The sequence below is a fragment of the Anoplophora glabripennis genome, unplaced genomic scaffold, assembly GCF_000390285.2.
Source record: "Anoplophora glabripennis isolate ALB-LARVAE unplaced genomic scaffold, Agla_2.0 scaffold73, whole genome shotgun sequence".
NCBI lineage: Eukaryota > Metazoa > Arthropoda > Insecta > Coleoptera > Cerambycidae > Anoplophora > Anoplophora glabripennis.
The window spans coordinates 701,927-724,061 of NW_019416874.1; the positions used below are offsets into that span (position 1 = coordinate 701,927).

The 22,135-nt window shown below is 32.4% G+C and overlaps 1 protein-coding gene across 1 annotated transcript; it reads left to right on the forward strand.

Annotated features, from left to right (window-relative positions):
* Positions 1–11,508: 11,508 nt before the first annotated feature.
* LOC108905017 (chymotrypsin-1-like) lies at positions 11,509–21,261 on the forward strand. Its single transcript, XM_018707770.1, has 7 exons — positions 11,509–11,591; positions 11,640–11,710; positions 15,421–15,509; positions 15,564–15,726; positions 15,783–15,896; positions 18,322–18,477; positions 21,075–21,261. Exons 1-7 carry the CDS (start codon positions 11,540–11,542, stop codon positions 21,225–21,227), a joined length of 798 nt encoding a protein of 265 aa, XP_018563286.1. The 5' UTR covers positions 11,509–11,539; the 3' UTR covers positions 21,228–21,261.
* The last annotated feature ends 874 nt before the right edge of the window (positions 21,262–22,135 follow it).

The following is a 22,135-nucleotide window of genomic DNA, read 5'->3' on the forward strand; positions in this document are numbered from 1 at the left end:
ATTTTCCTCCTCGATTCTTATTATCACCTAAGTTTGCAATGGCCTGTCAGCACCGTCACCATTTGGTTTAGGGCTTGTCGACTAAGGCTCAGCAGCAATATCGACTTGTTAACCCCATATATAAAGCTACATACCTAATGCTGCCTCGTATGATTCCGAGGATTGGTTCAGGTCCTTGGTCAGGCCCCCTGGACGAGCCAGTTACTTTGCTCTCTCGTTGCCAGGGATACCCATGTGGCCTGAAACCCTGACCAACTCTACTTTACCTCTTCGTCTGGCCAGTAACTGCAGGGCATCTCTGTACTCCTGAAGAAGAACGGACTTTATCCTTTGAAAGCCAATCGCCCTCTACACATTCCTTACTTCATTTTTACTTGCCACCATCAAAATAGTAAATGATATAAATATTATAATTATATCTGACATGATAATAGAATACTGATACGGCCTGTTACAATTTGTAATAATTGCAAGTCATAGATAAATATGTAAAATGAATGTATGCTTGCCTAAAACGTGATTAACGAGAATTAGAATATTATTGACACGTACTCTTGAATATTATCTCGTCGATGTGAGGTTTGAAGTGGAAAAGTGAGAGGTTTATACAGAGTGTCCTGCAAAAAGGTGGGAAATCTCTCGGGTGCAGATAGAACATGAAAAAATAAGACGACAAGTTCCTATAAAAATTTTTCGTACAGGCCCTTCTTACGGAGATATGTGTTCCTGAAGGACGCTGCTGGAAATCGATTTTTCTTGAATAACTTTTAAAGTACTGAATATAATTTAATAAAAATTGTATGTGATAGGCACTAGTAAGGACCTCTTAAAATAGTGTTCTTGAAACATATTTAGCTGTATGATAAATACTTTAAAATATTAATCTGGGCAGCTTCAACTTTAGACTAAAAAAAGGTACTCTTGTTTATTGTCGATAAAATGAACCATTTACGAGAAAAAGAATAATAAACGAATTCATGTTTTATTTTTAATAAAAAGGGCCAGTCATTCAAACAACAGGAAAGTTCCATTTTAAGATGTTTAATCTGAAAAAATACAAAATTAAAAAAATCGCAGTGGTGTCCCAGGAGGCACCTTAAAAAAGTTATGGGCTCCGTAAAGTCTGATACACTCGCGGGCACAAGGAATTGAGGACTGCTGTACCCGCCACAATAACCCAGCATTGTTCCTTATCACATCACAATGAAACGTGATTCTCTGCAGAAATTCCTCCCTAGTGTCGACCGGAGTGGAATACACCAATTGTTTGAGGTGTCCCCAGGTAAAAATCCAGAGGCATTAGGTCGGGAGATCGAGGAGGCCAAGCAATAGGTTCTCTTCTACCTATCCAACGATTTGGATAGACGTTATTTAAGTGCTCCCACACACCAACGCTGAAATGAGGTGGTGCCCCATCGCGCATGTTTCGACGGGTTTCAGTTGGTAAGTGTTCTATTAAATCTTGAAAAGCGTTCTGAAGGAACTCCAAATAAAGTTGTCCATTCAATCGTTCCGGCAATACGAATGGTCCAATAAAAAAATTGTCAATGATTCCTGCCCAGATGTTAATTGATTGGAACTGATATTGATGATGCCAAACAATAGTGGTATGAGGATTTTTCATCAGTCCATGTGTGTTGTATAAATTGGTGATACCATTTTACATTATTTCGTTGCTGATCCAATAGCCAGTTTGCAAACTGCATTCTACGAGGAAAATTTTCAGGAATCAGTTCATGTATTTTTTGCATATGGTATGGATATAACAGCTGTTCTTGAAGAACTTCATGTACTATTGTTTTAGATGTATTAAACTGTATTGATAATTTTCGAGTGCCCGATGGAGTGTCTTCTACAGCAATTAAAATATTTTCCTCTAATTGCGGCGTGCGTACGGTTCTTTTCAGACCAGCATCAGTACTATTTTTTTTCAAATTTTCCTGCAAATATGAAAAAAGTCAATAATATGTATTACCTTATTAACTGGAATCGCCCACCATTCTCCCTTAGACGTTGGCCAACTCGTTGAAATGTCTTCTGATTTGGCAGAGTACGATTAGGAAATATGTCGTGATTCTGGCTTGTAAAGCATTGCAAAACGCATACTCAATAAACGTACATTCCATATTTCGTATTAATTCACAATTAAATTCATCACGAATTCCAAAAATCGGTAAATTAATAACGAAGTAAAGGATCGATTTGTCAGCGTGATCACTTATATTTATTATATTAAAAATAAAACTGAATTCGTTTATTATTCTTTTTCTCGTATACGGTTCATTTTATCGACAATAAACAAGAGTACCTTTTTTTAGTCTAAAGTTGAAGCTAACCAGATTTATTATTTTAGTCTTTATCATACAGCCCACCCCTGGTAACCTAAAAAGACTAAATATGTTTCAAGGACACTATTTTAAGAGGTTTTTACTAGTAAGTGTCCATCACATAAAATTTTTGTTAAATTATATTAAGTAAACCGATTTCCAGCAGCGGTGTCCTTCAGGGACACATATCTCCGAAAGGAAAGGCCTGTACGAAAAAATTTTATAGGAATTTGTCATCTTATTTTTTCATGTTCTATCTGCACTCGAGAGATTTCTCGCATTTTCCCGGACACCCTGTATATTCTCGAATAACAAGGGTCACAACATTTTATTATGGTTCTGCTTTTCAAATGTTGAAATATAATATTGCGACTCGTATTGCGATCAATAAATTTGTACCCTCGCTTCCAAATATTTTTTATTAGGGCTGTTTACTCGCACATACCTACTACATATTCATGATGTGATATTGGGATGCGAGTTAATTTTAATAGAGAACTCATAGAAATAAATTATAGCAACGTTTTCCGACGATTTTCCAGAAACGAATGGTTGTGCTGTTTTTAAAACAAATAAATATAATTATAATAGCTCATTTTGTTCTCTGAGTGTTTTTCAGCAAATAAAAACATACATTTTTAAATACAGCTTGCCTTTTAACGATATCAACTTATAGTGCTAATCAACATGTATCACCTTAGTTGCAACTTCATTTTACACTTTTAGAATCAATATTTGGACGTCGAGTGGTTCATTCTAGACACACTCTCGTTCAGTTTTAAAAGCTTTATTTCATTATGGATGCTTATGCTGACAATGCTTCCCGTCGAACTACCTTTTCAGTTTTTCGTGAATTTCTTACGATCTCGCCTTTTTTCCCTTGAAATTTAATAACTCCACGCTTGAATGCGTCTTTACCTCACTTGTAATTCTCAAATGCATTATTGAAGAGTGGTAAGAACGATTTGTTTTAATGCAGTAATAGTGCGTAGAAGTTTGGCACGTCTCGATTTTTTTGCATAATTATTATTTAAATTTGAGCACAGCACTGTGAGCTTGGATCTTAATGGCTATTTCTTTGCTTGCTATTGTTTGGCCCTGTTAGTCTCTTCTTAATAGGGTTGTTTCCATAAGTTTCCATTTATCTAATGAAATATGATTCATGGATTATAAAAAACGTATTTATTTTTATATTATTAGCGAAACTGATAATATTTTTGATAAAATAAAACTACAAAATACAGCAAACCGCCATGATAGGTTGAACACCAATTAGAGCGAATAACGTCACATCTATGTAAATGTTATTTTGTGACATTTGTACTTCGACAATATCCGAAGTATTTATCTTCGTTTAAATATTTTGTGTTTCCCAACTATCAGTTGCTTAGTTTTGTGTTACCAAAACCATAATCAGGAAACGTTAGGTACTTGAAAAGATTCTAAAAGAAGGAAATAAAATCAGCTCAAACTGCGAGTTAATAAAATATCAAAAAGACTATGTTTGTGATCAAAAGTTTATCCATGCATAAATTAGTGCTGAAATACAAAGAACAGTCCTGCGACACATTTTTGAAAAAACTCGTATTGACTGATGAAGATGACATGAAAGTTGAAGAAGAGACGAGACCAACATTAAAGCTGTTTTTGGCCTGAGTTAAGATATGGCAGAGTGACGGCCTCACGAGCGTTTGAATTTAGTCGTTGTAAAATCAATGATGCAATTCTGATCACGTTAATAATGGGAGGAAAAATCTCAGTCGCATGGGCCATGTAACGCCATAGAATGTTGGAGGATGAAGTGAGGAATACTGTAAGTACCAGTTTGGGGAAAAATTTTAAAAATGTGGTATAATGCTTTGCAAAAACTATTCCACGATGGCAGAATCGCCTGATGGAATCTGAGAAGACAGTATTATTAAAATCAAATGTACCACGAATATGAAGACTTTTAAAAATTATGTGGAAAAAGGAAAACCGACCCAGAACTTTTCTGTGCAGACGACAGCTACAATAGTATATTAAACAACAAGGTTTGAAAACGACTGCACAAGAGCGAGACATATTGGTGGACCGAGCCGAAGGCGAGGTCCACAAGCAAGCGAGTGTGCAAAGAGGTTTTCAAACGAGTTTTTTACGATACTTTTTATACGACTGCAAACAGAGACCACAAAAATCAAATTTTAATTTAAATCGTTTTTATTACTAAAATTGCCAACGCATTAACAAAATAAACTAAATACAACTTTTAATTTAACTCGTTTTTATTAAGAAAATTGCTAACGCATTAACAAAAGAAACTAATATTTAATATTTATGGTAACATTTATTTACATTAACATTCCTTCAAGTCTACGCTGGGAAAAGCAGTATTATTGTGCACTTTGTTTTCGGTAATAGAGAATATTTTTGGTGTCGTGTTTTCAGTGCAGTTTTTCAGCGTGCGGTCGTTGTTTTCTTCTTGTATTCCAGTAGACGATCGTTGTTCTGGTTCTGTGGCAGCAGAAGACACTGAAGACTTTATCTTTTTCGAAACTTCCATTTTATTTTTCAAAAAGTCATCAACGTACTGTACTGGATTTCCACCCTCCATGGCGTTTGAGGGCAAGCAGATTTGAGCCAGAATTGACTAAAATTGTGGCCGATGAACGCCGAAAACAATGTCCCGTGTAACTTTCTGGATTCTCTAGCATCAAAAACTTGGCGATTTCCCTAGCCATGTTTCCAATTTTGTTGATGCCAACGTTTTGGCTTGAACATTTTCCGTTTTGATAGTTTAAAAAAACCTGCCTGTCTTCAGATTAGGAGGAGCAACAGTACTTTTTTAAGATAGTTTAAAGGTTTCCTGTAATTGTAAAACACCTTAGTACGTTTGTTTTTGTATTCTTCAGTTTAATCAGCATAGCACTGCCGAAATCTTTGGTGTCTTTCTATTTTGAGATAACATAATTCTTCCCTTCGACATGCCCCAGATAGTCCAACTGCCACCACCGCCTTGATAAGTAAATTTTTGTCGTTTGATGCTTTCGTCAAAAACCGGCAAAAATCATCTTCTGTGGGGATTTGGGACTTCTTTGGGACGTTGTTTTCGGATTTTCGTTTGATTAGCGCTTGCAACTTTTTATAGCTTCCAAGATCTATGTTGTGATTGGCACTTAACTCTTAACGACCGAGCCTTTACAGGATGCTTCCGTTAAATTCAATGTATTAGGTTCTGGCAACGAAAATTTAATAATGACGAGAATGAATCTTCCACGAGTAACGATAAAGAAAGTGTGTTTGTTTATTAAAAAGTGGACATTTATTGATTAAACTAACAATCCTCATTGTATTTATGTCTGCCATGCAGTGTTGATAAATATATATATATATAATGGATTATAGTTAAAAGTTACAATTAATAAATAATACATAACTCACTACTTACAATAATTGTATTTTTATCGGTCTGCAACATTTGTTTTTCAATGTCGTGCCTGTTGTTATACAAAAAAATACAATTTCATATTAAAGAGTGGTGCAATACCAATATTCCATACTTCAAGTATATCAAGTGCTGGAAGCAATTTTGACCACTTTTGAGGATTCAATAGTTCATAGACCATCTACTAGTGAAAACACTTCAACCTACATAGACGAAGTACATGTTTCAAAACAAACAGGAAAAGGAGTATCTTTTACAGGCTGTTCTAATTTCACTATTTCACAATAAATATTTACAATAAATAAAATTAGTTAAAGAACAATTTCTAATTTTTAATTTAGGGTCAGTAAAAATGATTATAATGCCCTGGTAGCAAATGTGACACTTCAGTGCCTGACAGGTGTCACTAAAACTGCGACTTTAACGTCGATCGGCGAATAGCTACTTATTTATAAAGTTATAAGTATGCAAAATAATTCTTGGACGGTTTATGGTTGATTGAATGGAACATTCGTTAAAGAATTCTGCTTACCTACGTATTAACTACAATTTTTTCAGTCTAGGCTTCACAGAACGTTATAATTCAAATCAGTATTTGACATTTTTAACATGACAAATTGTGACATAAATCCAGTTACTCTCATTAATAATAATTGCGTTTCGTTTTGTATTACGATTTTTCTTTCTTTATCTAAATTTATTGTGGAAAAAATAATAAAATTTCGATGGGTAGATGAACCTCTTGGGTAAAGCTGTTGCTTCGTTTTGAAATTAAATATTTAAGTGTCGTGAACTTTTTGTGACTGCATTAGGTGACTATTGTTCGGCAAGCCGATATGATTGATGAATTAAGATACTTAAGAGTCGATAATATTCCAGATAAGTAATACCAGACACACATTCTAAAGTAGGTATTGAGTAGCCTTTTGTTTATAGAGATTTAATTTCCTGTCGGTTTATTTTATCTTTAAAATATAATATAGTGGAGTCAAGATAGCTTAAAATTACGCATTATTTCGAAATAATTATGGGAAGCATCGATTTTCCTAACACCTTTTGAAATTACTGAGATAAGTATTAGAAAAAAGTTATAAACTTATTTTTGTACGCTAATTGTTTTTTAATTGTTTAAACAATAATATATAGTTTTTTAAGAGCATTTAAAAAAAATTCAATGAATTTTAAATCGAATTCTTTCAAATTGACAATATAGGGGTTTTCGATGTCGCTGAACAAGAATATGAAGTCGGAAAATGAAAACTCAAAATGGCTGATCCAATATGGCCGACTATTTTAAGCAATTTATTTAACAATTAATTATCGGTTTTAAATCAAACTCGCTCATATTTGTAAAATAGAGGTTCGAAAAATGAAAATTATAAATGGCTAAAGAGGTTATATTGAAAATATGTTTTATTTTTTAAAAACAAATTTATTACAAAATAATTAATTTTTAAATCTCATCGAGTTCTTGCTCTTCTTCAAAAATAACGGGGCAATTAAGACTTTAAGCCAATAAAATTGAAAAAAAAACACTGATTTTAAATACAAAATTTCAAAATCAAAATCAACGTCCCCTATTATTTATTTATTCTTTAATTATTTTAAAAATGGATCAATATTCATATATAAATATTAAACTCATACATTTACAGGTTCAGCATAAAAGAAAACGAATATAAATACCTTAAATGCAAACTGAAGATTATTTGTAATATTAAGTAATAATACTACATTAAAGAATTACAAGCGTACGAGAGTATAACCTCAAAATGGACAAAATATGTGAATAATACATTTTTTTAACACACTGATAACTGCAGCTTACTCGAAAACATAAAAATCATATTCTCATACCATTTATAATAATAATTATTTAATTCTTATAAACGAAAAACGCTTTTAAAATAAATAAAACTATAAGTAACAACAAAATATTTGGTGTGCTCACTGCTTAGCTTCGTTCGTCACCCAAACTCATATCTGTGTCTACATCAATAAGAGAACTTCACAATTTCAGATACAGAATATACGTTTTAAAAATGAATATTAAATCAATTCATCAAAAAACGTTATTTTTTTGCTGTTATAACAATGTTCCACTATTTTTATTACTATAAATAAAAAAAATAATTTTCGCTGGATTTACTTTTCTTAAGGTCTTAACTTAATTCTTTATTGGTTTATTAAACAAAAAAAAATTTTTTTGTACATTATTAAACTTTATTTAACAATAAATTTCACGGATTTTTCTTGAAAAATTTTTATTTTTTGTTATTTTCTGTTTTTTCAACTATTATTTCAATTTTTTAAGTAAAATAAAATGCACTATCTTAAAGATTTTAAGCTATAAAAAGTGCCCTCATAAAGTTTCAATATAACGTTTACAACTATAGTTTTTGATCTATAAAGTATGGCCTAAAAAGTAAAATTTGTGATTTTTTAAAATTATTGAATATGTTGCGCTCAATATTTTTCAAATTAAAATTTTAAGATTTTATCCATATCGCTCACTGTTTCCATTGTCATTTGAAGAGTAATCTGTGAAAGTTACAGAAATTTATTTTCAAAATTAAAAGAATGACAGCTATTTTATTATTATTGTACAAAATTATAGAATGACGTAGCTTTGTATACGTACATAATTTTTTTTTCTCAACTTTAAAGACATAAAATTTTGATAGCCGGATGACTTCTTTCATTTAAATATTTGTGTGGTCGATTTGATCAATTAGATCAAAAGTTATAACAAATTTAGTGTAGCGCGCTCGGGGCCGCGCGCTCTTCGAGAGCTATACTTGGGGGCCGCCTGTCTCATTTTTCGTACTTTGGAAAAAAAATTCTACAGCCTTCAATTCGCAATTTAGAAAAAAACTTTATTAACATTTTTTATGTAAAATTTCCTGTTCTTTCGAATGGCGCAGTTAATTTTTTTAAATTAAATTTTTATATATATTTTTGTAACTGTAATTTTGCAACTACTAATTTGTTAAATAAATAATTTAGCGTACACTCTACAGTTGGTAACTTTTTATATGGTGTTTCTGACAACTTTACAAAGCGAAAAATAAAAAATTCTCTCTTCCAGTAATTTTCGCGAAGTCAAAATGTATCTTGACTCCACTAATATAATAATTTCCCAATTTGACAATAGGAAATTAACAAATTAATTATTAGAGATATCTCCATTCATCATATTCATTGATAAAATAAAGAAATCGGCAGTGTGACGTTTGTATTATAATTCGAAGATAAATCCATCAAAATGGTATACATCCATTATTGATGTGCAAAATATTTGTCGATATTACAGTAAGTATAAACAAAAGATCTCATAATCAGATGACCCATAACACGCAGTGAAAGGCATAGAGCGGGTAACGAGATTTTCATCACAGTTTCAAAAAAACATCCCAGAATTCCCCTACGAGGCCCCGATTGCTGCCAAACGTCAACAGCCATCGCAGAGATACCGACGCCAGTTCCAAATTTTTGGATAATAAAACATTTCCAAGTTTAACGAAATTCGAACTAAGACAATGTAATCCAGTAAGCAAAAGTTTTTTTCTCACCGAGTTTATATGTTTTTTAGGGTGCTGAATCCGAATCTGAGATTTGCCACCTTGTCAGGCATCAGCTTCACAAGGAAAATTGCAAGAAACTTTAAAATTTCGGCACTTTTTTCAGTTTTTTAACTATAATTCGAAAACTAAGCGTTGTTTTATTATAACGATGGTACATCAAATTAAAATAGACAAAATTTCCTACAAATACGTTTAATAACTTTGAACTCTGGACAATCCATAACGTTGTTAGATCGTGTTGAAAAAATGTCATTTCTTGACTTTCCGCTAAAAAAATTGAAAACGTCATTCTAACTGCGCGATGATGCCCTACTATCAACTTCATACACCTCTAAAATCAATTATTTTATGATTACGTGGTATGTCCAAGTTACATTTAAGGAATTGTCAAAAGTGAATTCATCATAACTGTGCGATTACTCACCAAAATATAAACAACAGTTTTTTAGAGAGTCATTTTGTGTCATTTGTACTTCGACAATATCCGCAGTATTTGTCTTCGTTTAAATATTTTGTGCTTCCCAACTATCAGTTGCTTAGTTTTGTGTTACCAAAATTATAATCAAGAAACTTTAGGTACTTGAAACGTTTCTAAAAGAAGGAAAGAAAATAAAGCTCAACAACTACGAGTTAATAAAATATCAAAAAGACTAGGTTTGTGATCAAAAGTTTATCTATGCATAAATTGGTGCTGAAATACAAAGAACAGTCCTGTGACACATTTTTGAAAAAACTCGTATTGATTGATGAAGATGACATGAAAGTTGAAGAAGAGACGAGACCAACATCAGAGCTGTTTTTGGCATGAGTTAAGATATGACAGAGTGACGGCCTCACGAGAATTTAGTCGGTGCAAAACCAATGATGCAACTTTGATCACGTTAATAATGGGAGGAAAAATCTCGATGCATCGGCCATTAAACGCGATAGAATGTTGGAGGATGTAGTGAGAAAACTGTAAGTAGCAAGTTTTATCATTATTTGGAAGCATATGTATTTATTCATTTAGCAAAAAATAAATGATCCAACAGACAATCCAATGTTCAATAACTTGATTATACAAAAACTACAACCAGACGTGAAGTAATTAAAATAGAGAAAATTGGAAATGTTGTGTAGAAATGAATATATAATAGAAACAAGTACTTGTACTATGTAATGCATTTTTAAGGACATTAAGTTAGGCATTATACAGAAAATTTCTGAAGAAAGAAGTTAGGACATTATTGTCAACTATAAGTACTTTAGAGAGAGGAAGAGGGAATATTCAAAATTTAAATGATCACCCTGTAACTATAGTCGAAACTTTGAAAGATAACATATGGCATTATTTTATTTGGACACATATTTCTTTAGTAGATTTTTACAAAAATACCTTCGGTATTCATTTAATTCATTTCGTGAAAACATATAAATTAACTACAGTATGTAAATCTAATTAGTCATCCGCATGACAATTTCTATTATAAATCGAGGAAAATATATTGGACGATTATGTGTTATTTTTTAGACTAGTGGATCTCCACAGGAAACTCTTCAGAAAGTGGATATAGGGGTTTATTCAAACCTGGAATGTGAACTGGGCAAAGGTCTTCACATGGTCAGTTGTAGGTAATATTTTTACGGGGAAATATTTTTTCTTCAGTCACAATGGCGCAGATGCAAGTGGTAACCATTCCGTATTTGTCTACAATCTGCACCGTTTTCAATAAAAATTGAAGGTACCAATACCAATACCAATTAAAATAAAAAAACATATTCATAAAATAAAGCTGGTGGTTAAGTCCTCTAATGCCATATTTAAGATTTCTTAAAATTTAGGAATTAATTTCATTGTCAAACGTAAGTAGTTAAAATGTTCTATTTTATTTATTTTTTTATTGAAGGGTGATTCTGGAGGTCCTCTAGTAGTTGGTGGAATACAAATTGGTATTGTTTCTTGGTCAAATGTACACTTGCAAGAAATCCAGTATCAACATACACAAATTGGATAAATTGTAATTTAAAAGTACAATAGCGGTGGTTAAAGTTATTATGATAAATGCTTTTGAAGATTTTTATTTACTTGTCGGATTTCTTTTCAAAAAATACAATGATGTTATCAGTTTTCAACATTAGAATATAATTACTGTAATTGGCAGAGATTAGATTTTAGTATAAAAGATAGAATAGATCTAAAAAAAGTTTAATTTAATTGAATCACAATGTTCGTCTTGCTAGCAGCCATAGCTATTGCATCCCTTAGGACTTGCCAGGGTAAGTTTTCTTTAATGCTGTCTTTTCTTTTAATAAACTGTTCCTTAGCTGCTCCTGGGGATGTTGATTCTCGAATTGTAAATGGAACCGACACAGATATTAAGGATCATCCATATATGGTGAGCTAGAAAATATTTTATTTGGTAGCTTTTTTCAATTATGATTAGCATAAATTGCATTTTCACAAGCATTTACTTTTCATATACACGTACATGTTTGTTATATAGGGCGTTTAGGAAATTGACTCATTTTTCTGCCATCAAAGAAGAGATATTTTCCTTTCATCCTTATCTTGCACTCAGTGGGGGAAAGAAAAATTGGGAAGTGAGGTGATTTTTTGACGGGTTCGGATCTGTTGGGACATCGTCCTTGACTTTGGGTACGGTAAATGTCGGTTTACGCGGTTTCTTCAGCTTTTCTAGTCGGGGTTGGAAAATAGGGTGAATTTTGAGCAGCTATATCCGTTTTATGTACAGAATCCATGCTGTACTGCAACAAGATTACCCAATTGTTTCAATTATTCAATATCGCTTTTCTCAATTAATATTTGAGCTTGTATTGTAAACAAATTCTAATAGAACACTTAGCAAAGCCTAAATTTGTTAACATGTTCGCCTTTTAGAAAATGATTTACCAGTTTTACCAGGCATTTTTCTTATGATTTCAATGCAATCTATAAAAAAAACTGATTGTTACATTTAGAACATTTAGACCAAACTTTCCTTAATCCCCCCTTTTTCGGATAATGATATACGCATATCGTGTATTTGCTTTGAAGTTTGCTGCTATTTATTTACTGAACCTGCACATATTTAATACTGCCATTTGTATTTTTTCCCAATAAACCAGTATTTTTTATTCTCTGTTTAGAAAACATTACAAAATGTGTTTTATAATACCTTCATACCATTCTATATAAAGGACATTTGCATTTCAAGTCAGTTTTTTTTTTGTAATGTCATAGAAAGGTTATATAGAGATCAGAAAAAGAAAGTTTTTTTTTTAGATTATCACCTAAATCTCAGTTACTAACAGTGTTCTGAATTTTTCAAAATATGTAATTTAACAAAACCTTAGTAATAAAAAATATAGTGTATGAAACAATTGTTCCTGAAACATGAATCTGATCATATTTATCGATTATACAGGGTGATTCACAACTTATCCAAAAAAAAAATTTGGGAATAGATGCGGCATGAGAAATGGTGTCAATATGGTAAAAAAAAATTTTGTAAAATCCTTATAGTTTCCGAGAAAAAAATTATTGAAGTTATAATACATTTAACCACTACATAGCTGGACAACTGTAGTCTCTAGCGTCATTCGCAATGCGCGTGGAGAGCCACGTGGCCTCAGCGACTCCGAATATTGAAATCAGATTTTGCAATCGTCGTTGCGATAGTATTTACCTGTTATCTGTGGTGTTTACAATAGTTTTTTAGTAGTTATTGTCAAAAGTGGGTAGTTAGCGTCAAAAATGGTTTGCGTGTATACCAACTCGGAGTTGACGGTTATCGTTTTAATTTATGTTGAAGCATTTGTGTTATGGTGAAGCAAGACAACATTTGTGTTAGTTCGTAGAAACTGAGTAAGACGAACCCAAATGTGTTTACACGTTGGTGGATAAAATTTTGAATAATTGTTGTTGTAACATCGGGAATGTCAAATGATTTTATTATTTAAAAGCACAAATTAATTTTAATTAATAAAGGCAAAGTCAGTTGAATTTGCCGATATAAAATAGGTGCGATAAAATTCTATTTGCATATTTCTTTCCTTGCGAAAGTTTTTGTCCGTTTTTTATCACACCGCCATGCCAGTCGTATTCGAGGTCAGGTTTTACAGTGGACCAGTTTCCAGTGGCGTGCAGAAGTGTATTTTTAAATCATTTTCGAACTGCCCTTTTTGATTTTTTCTTTACAAAATTGTATTTGTGAGGGTACCCTATACATCCAGAATTTTTTTTTGGATAAGTTCTGAATCACCCTGTATACATACAACATTTTAGAGATAAGCCGGAGTGATTCATTAAGATTGTGACTTCCTTTAAATTTCAGATAAAATGATCTTGATTAATTGAAACCTTATGCCTTATACTGAATGAATATGTTGCATTATGATGTACAGGTAATACATGAACAACAAAAATTATCTAATATCAGATTATCAGTAAACATGAACAACCGACTTAAAAATCAATTACTATTGAATATTTTTGACGTTTGCATTCAATAACGATAAAATGTTTTTGTAGTTTCAATTTTTGAAAAAAAAATTACAGAATTCAAAAATAATACATAACACAAATAAAACAATACAAAATAAATACTACTACAAAATAATACAAATAAATACAAAATACAAAAAACTCTTCACAATTCATAAAAAAACTGTCAAAAGTATCAAACACCAAAAGTCAGAATAAATTCGGAAGACGAAAACAGATAGATTTTCAAAACGTTAATAATTTTTTAAAGTGCTTTTTGTATTTTGTATTTGTCTGCTTTTTTCAGTGTGAGCTTTTCAAATAGGCAAAACTATTTTTATAAAAATAACCTATGATTGATCCTTTTGGAGTCAAGGCTTATTTTACTAATTTTTAAATTTATTGACCGTAGGCAAAATACCTAAAAATTAAAGAAAAAACTTATTTTTTATTACAAACTCTTATTGTTTGTATATTTCGTTCAAATCTTCAAAGCCAAATTTGAACCACTTCCTCTAAACTTGCGATTTTGAAATTTTGCATGCTTGTTCAGTTCTGATGACAATACACTAAAGTGATAGAAATAACATGATGCTGGAGCCTCAGGAGGGCACACCTTAACGATTAGTAGCAGATAATAGATAGATAATTGTCTTAACTTAGAGATGTTTTAAAATCTTATGAGCTTTGACCTTCATATGCGCAGAAACATAATTCCGACCGTCGCCTAAGTTATTCTACGTCCTAAAAACATTACACCTATTATTCACAGTCTCTCTCGGGCTCTAGCGTAAACAAGCCTTTGATCCGATTATAAATATTATAATAAAATGCCCTATTCTTTATTATTTTAATTTAAACAATAAAAATATATATAACGAACGTTCGTCAGTTGACTTTATTGATGCCCGAGCGCCTTAGTTCATGTCTACTTGTAATGATGCACATGGTCTAGTTCTGAGTCAATGTTTTCACAACGTGCTTATTAGAAGAATTATGGGGATACGCCACGCCTTTCGCGCAATTCGCGGCTCATGAGATATTAAAAGACATCTACCCCTTAAACTAGAAATTCCAATTAGGAATAAACCTTGCGGTAAGCTTTTCGCATAAGAATATGAACATAGGTACTGGTAGTACGTGTATATTTATCAAACTTTTCCTGATGACTTGTATAGAGCAACCATATTCAACTCTTCTGTGGGTTTACACAGAATTATGGGTTTTATGAAGTCCTTAGTTTATTTTTTTGTTTTTAGTGCATTTTAATAAAAGCTTGTTTTTAGAATATTTTATTTTTTTTACTTTTCATTTATATCCCAACTAAAGTGACTCATCCTGTAGTAAGATAAGATTCCTATAAGATAAATACAATGATTTTCAAAGTAAATTCCATTACGACATATTTCAATAAGTTCACGTAATTTTACCATATAAGTTTCTTAACAGTAGGAGTAACTACTTTTGTTTGTTTAACCGTACAATTATGGATGATAAAAAATTTCCAAACTAAAGCGTTCTATAGCCCTTTCTAAAATGGGGCTTTATCCGTCTCTATTTCTGAAGCTTTTTTGTCCACCACTATACTACATCCAGTAAAAGATATACTAAACATATTTTCAGATATCTCTTCAACTGGATGGATCCCATTGGTGTGGAGGTTCAATTATCGACAAATACAATATTTTAACAGCTGCCCACTGCTTTGAAGAGTAAGAGACCTACCTATTTTACTTTTCTATTATTCAATTAATCAATTATTTTAGTATGGACATACATACTAAATTGAACATTTCACGTTTTACGGTACTAGCTGGAACCACTAGTATCACAAAAAATGACAGATGGTTAATGTCGGTCGAGAGGGCTTTCATACACGAAAGTTTCATTGACGATATGCCATTCAGTAATGATATCGCGCTTGTTCACGTAAGGTGTAAACTATACAATTTTCATACGTGAAAAGGTAATTTATATTCTTCCAGCTTGCGGAGCCACTTGAATTTAATGAAAATGTGCAACCGATCCAGTTGCCTAAGGCTTTCGAACCTATACCAGAGCTTTCTACTGCTGTTCTAACAGGATGGGGATTGAATAGTGTAAGTATTTTGTTTTTGGCCATTAAAATGGCTCAAATCTATTTATGCCTCATTCAACTGGTTACGTAATAATGTAGTAACCTTCAGATAATTTACACAAAGTTCACGTTCACATTGAAAAGTTCCGGTTGTTTTTTTCCTTATATTCACACCGTTAGGTCAGTTATTTGAACTAAACTTGGAACCAAGACAATTGCACCTAAAATCATTGTCACGATATGAAATTAATCAACGGTGGACACTTAAAAGATCGTATCGTACGATTACTATAAATTTAACGAAGAATGTAGCATTATTGGCGTGAACTAACAAACGAAATTGGCAACTCTAATTTATTTATTTATTTCATTATTACAATTTTGTCATGCAGACATTCAGAGAAACATTCTATATTCTTGTTTTCACTTTTAACAAAGTTTGATCACGTAAAAAAATAGCTGCTACAAACAGATCTTTTTGTTTCCATATTTTACTTGCGATTGTTTTACCAAGCAGCTTATCTTCACGTTACAAACATTAACAGAAAAAAATTACATATAAATTAAAATTAAGAAGAAGGATGACATTTTAAAAAATCGACGTTGTCAAAAGCATATTTATATGATTACATTATAATCGATATAGATTATAATTGTAAAAATACGAGGTATGTGTTTTTCTATTAATTATTATTTAAGCATTTCATTTTTATAGTTAATTTGAAAAAATAATTATTTGTTACTGTTTAATGAGTATTTAGCGTGGTGTAATACAATATAATAAGAGCATGAAGCCCATGTTGCTTTCCGCAGCATCAGTAGTTAGTAATCTTGTCTGTAAGGCTCAATATCGTTTGCATATCTAGATGTATGGTGTCGAAGAACATTGTTTGACTCCATTTGATAAGACTCTTTTGAATTTGTTTCAATTAGCTAACGAACGAAGCAAATTTTTTTATTAGCAATGTTCCTTATTTACTGTCATTTACTGGTTAATTTACAGCATGTTTTAGAAATTATGGGGTTGTATTCAATTCTGTCGTAACTTTAGTTCCTTAAAAGAATCGGTTCGACATGGCTGACTCACATCATCGAAATACCAGCTGATAGGATATAACATGAACAAATTTTACTTAATGTCACTGGTGCTTAAATTGAATCCGGAAATTTTATTAATTCAAAAAACCTTCTGATAAAATATCACTAGTGCATTGCTATATGTAACATTTTCCTGGTAAATTCGATTTTCCTAATTTGTTTTCCATTAAGTTAATGTCATTACGTTTATCGTATTGGCAATATTCCGTTAAGCTTGCATTAGGTTTTTGAAATCATTTTGTATAACAGGACTTTCCCTTCGGTTTCTCAACAAATATGTCCATGCCATGGTTTCATGAAAATGAGATCAACAACCAGCAACTTGGCCGTACTTTCCTAGTTATGCATTGGAAGTGGTGGACAGTGGAGCTCAGTTTGTTGTTATACGAGTATATAGGTACCGGCTTTGCAAAGGCATTTGACAGAATAAATCATAAGATTCTCTTGCAAAATTTTACAGCTTTGGTTTCGATTCTGATTCAATCTTACTACTTATTACAGTCATACTTATCTGAAAGACAACAACATGTTTTTTATAATGGTTATGGTTCCGTCAAGTATTTGGCGAAGTCTGTTAAGGTTCAAATTTAGGCCCGTTGTTATTTCTGTTATTTGATAATGACCTTACTACCGTCTGAACTGTCGGAAACTAATAACTGATGATTTAAAATTTTTTTCAAACGTCCTTAAATGACTGCGTTGCTCTTCAAGGAAATATAGCTAAAATTGAAGCCCGGTGTAATTTAAATGATTTATATCTAAATGCTAAGAAATGCAATATTCTGAGTATTACAAAGAAGAAATCACCTTATCGTTATAATTAATTAATAATATCGAAATTAATCGTTTGACTAAAACTAAAGTCTTGGGAGTGATCTTCGATCAGGAACTATCTTTTTCATGTGATATTATGTCCAAGATAGAAGATGCAATGAAGGCTTACGGTTTTATACTTCGCAACTGTAAATCGTTTACTAATATCGCATCACTCATTATTTTGTATTTTTCGTACATAAGAACTAAATTAGAATACTGCTGTACTGTTTGGAATCCATTCTATTTATGCCATATAGGGTTATTTGAAAAACTACAAAGAAAATTTTTCAAATATTTATGTTTTAGCTAATGCTATAAAAATTATATTTATATTGTTTCGAATAATTTTTTAACGAGTTGGATTTTCCCTGGATTCGTTTAATGTAGGGATTAAAACAATATTAATGGTTAAAAATTAATCATTTTTCCATTTTAAATAATGGATTACATCCGGTATACGAGATATTTTCCAGGAGTAGTTAAAATTTAATAAAATTGTTGCCATGTCTATCTAAAATATTTACTGTTTTCAGAGTACAAATGGTGATCTGCAGGAAACTCTTCAAGAAGTAAATATTACCGTTTATTCGGATTCACAATGCGAGATATTACATGCAGAAACAGGCCCAACCAGTCGCATAACTCACGTTTGTGCAGGTATACCTGAAGGAGGCAAAGGACAGTGCAGTGTGAGTAAAACATGCTTCTTAGAAGTGCATTCCAGATAAATATGCCTGAAAATATTAATAAATTCAATAAAACAAAAAATATATGGTGGAGGTCTCCCATAATTGCGCGCTAATGGATAACATTTGTCTAAAATTACATATATATGCTGCCACTACTCACAACTCTAACTGGGAAATTTGCGCGCATAATATCACACATATATGAATATTTTGAACAGCACCGTATACAGTTTGATCTTATTATATAATTTCCTCAAATTGTTAAACCTGTGCTTGGCTGATATTCGATCCTGAACTAACTAACGTAACAAATACAGGGTAGCCCATCGAAAACGTACCGCAAGGCATTACAGGGTAGTAATGAACTTTTCGGCAAAATTCAAAAACAGGTAAAGTTTGCTTCTGAGGGGGACAACTTTTGGCGCAAAAAGCATAGCAAAATCTTCAACCCCCTAAGTGGGGGTGCCATCCCCTAATTTTTTTTAAATGGGAATGGGGTCAAATGGGGGTCATTAGAAAGGGCTTTTAATTCTCTATACATCGATTCTTACTTTTTGAAAATCGATCCATTATTTTAGAAAATATGCAGCTTTGAAAATACGAACAATATTTTTGACGAGAAATGCGAAAATCGATTTAATTTTACTTCAAAACTTACGGTATTAGCTTGGTAAATTCCTTCAAAAGAATTCTTTTTTTTTTTCTGATTTGCGAATTCTTTAGCCTGATTTTGGTGAGCAAAAAATTGTCCGCTTTTTGTTTCGTATTTAGATAGGCCACAAGAAGTTGCTAGATAACTGTCTTGTGACTTGTAGTTGAAGAGTACCAATACTGCCGAGTCTTTTAAATTGATTAATTATGGTGTACTCAATTCCAGAAAGAGTAGAAATTATTGAGCTTTTTTTCAAAAACAATGAATGCGGAAATCGGGTCGCCGAACTGTTCAACCAACGGCATCCTGAGAAACATGCGTCTGGAAAAATTGTTCGCGAATTGGTGGCCAAATTTCGCGAAACTGGCTCCGTTCATAACAAAAAGAGGCAGGTTGAAAATCCGGTACTAAATGAACCTACGGAAATAGCGGTATTGGGGCAAGTGGCAATGGATAGTACGCTGAGTACAATGCAATTGGCTACTGCGACAGGAGTGAGTCGTACAAGTGTCCAACGAATATTAAAAAAATACAAATTCCATCCTTATAAGATTCGGCTAGTGCAAGAGCTAAATGAAGACGATTTTGATCGTCGTTTGCAATTTTGCGAAATAATGACTGAACGAGCGATAAACGATAATTTCCTCTTTAATGTGTGTTTTTCGGACGAGTGTACGTTCTTCTTGAATGGTTTAGTGAATCGCCATAATTGTCGTTACTGGGCTGATACCAATCCAAGGATTTTCCATGAGACACACTCCCAACACCCCCAGAAGTTGAATGTATGGGCAGGTATTTTTGGAAATTCCATTGTAGGTCCTTTTTTCCTTCCTGGAAATTTGACAGGCGATATGTACTTGGATTTACTACAAAATGTCATCGACCCAGCTCTAACAAATATCATAGAGGACGACCCTGCTTACAATGAACACGAACTGATTTTCCAGCAAGACGGAGCTCCTCCACATTACTCGCTCAATGTGCGCAATTACCTAAATGAGACGTTTCCAGGACGCTGGATAGGACGAAGAGGTGCAATTGAGTGGCCCCCTCGGTCACCGGACTTAAATCCTTTAGATTTCTTTCTCTGGGGGCACATTAAAAGCAAAGTTTACAGCACTCCACCTGATACCTTGGAAGATCTGCGAGTACGAATCATTAATGTATGTCGCGAAGTAACACCGCAAGTGCTCCAGAATGTTAGACAACGGTTTAAAGACAACCTGTATCATTATATGCAAGTTGGCGGACAACGTTTTCAGCATTTACATGACTAATACCGTAAGTTTTGAAGTAAAATTAAATCGATTTTCGCATTTTTCGTCAAAAATATTGTTCGTATTTTTGAAGCTGCATATTTTCTAAAATAATGAATCGATTTTCAAAAAGTAAGAATCGATGTATAGAGAATTAAAAGCCCTTTCTAATGACCCCCTTCTTGACCCCCATTCCCATTTGAAAAAATTTAGGGGATACCACCTCCACTCCACTTAGGGGGTTGAAGATTTTGGTATGCTTTTTGAGCCAAAAGTTGTCTCCCTCAGAAACAAATTTGACCTGTTTTTGGATTTTGGCGAAAAATTCTTTACTACCCTGTAATGCCTTGCGGTACGTTTTCGATGGGCTACCCTGTATATTTGTGGTTAAAGTTTGATTCACCAAAACTGAAACACCCTGTATATCTCTTCAGAGCGCCTATTTTGTTGTCTTCATGTATTAATTTCTTCCTATTCCAGTTTTGTTTGAGTCAGGTTTGTTAATTCAAATGTAGAAATATGTTTGAAATGGTGAATATCCAATATGATAGTCAACTTTATTAAAATATATTCTTTCAGTATTTCCTTTTAAACCAATTCACATTTGCGCTTTGAATTTTTAACAAAATATACATCATAAGTATTTTGTAAAATTAAAACAATAAAAATGAGATTTATCATGATTTCAGGGTGATTCTGGAGGTCCTCTAGTATTTGATGGTACTCAAATTGGAATTGTTTCTTGGTCAATAAAGCCATGTGCACGAGAAGGATATCCAGGGGTCTTCACCAAAGTGTCCACATACATAGATTTTCTAAATTGCAATTTAAAGAGAGAATAGAACCGTTCTGAATATATTGAATTACTTTTGACGACTTATGTTGTTTTACTGATACTAATAGTCATTATTTGAGATTCCTAGACTAAAGACTTCAATATCATCAATAGAATCAGAATATCCGTTTGCATTAAAAATTAGACAATTTCATTATTTTAAGATAAAAATCACTACGCCATTAATATATTAGTAAAATATAATTTCTGACTATCTATTTAGATTTTAATTTGATACTACTAAGAAGCATATTGCGTATATAGAAAACAATATCAGGTTTAAATGCTTATCCCTGTTTGGTAAAGTTCGCTGGAGGCCAATCAATTTTATTAGGAAAGTTATATAGATATTCCGTAATATTCTTTACGCATAGCAATTCCAAACTTATAAAATAAAGCAAGTTTAAAGAGTTCCAAGAAATAACCAACTTTATAAGAAAGGTATTTAAGACATTTTCTTTGAAGCTATTGTACGTACCGTGTCTTCTAACTGCCCCAAATGCCTCCTGGTAGGTAGCCCAAATATTGGCAATGTAAAAAATATTTTTTTCTATAAAGGACAACTGAAAACTATTTAATATTTACGTAGATGACCCAGAAATAAGTGCCAAAATGTTAGCCACGCATTTGACTTATAAAAATCATCAACTTTTATCTAATAACCTTTTGAAATATAGATCTAGATCATCTAGACACATCACATGTACATTAAATGTTGGAATAGGATTGATTTATTTGTGTTATGTGATTTGTTTATGTGTTAATTGGCATTACCGACAAAATATAGTCTTCGAAAAGGAAACCTTCATGGCTTCATGGATTGACATAGGAGGATTCTGGAATTAGATCAATGAAATAAATCTGGACAATACCTTGCCGTTTCTAGATGTCATTGAGAAAACACAAGCATTTACA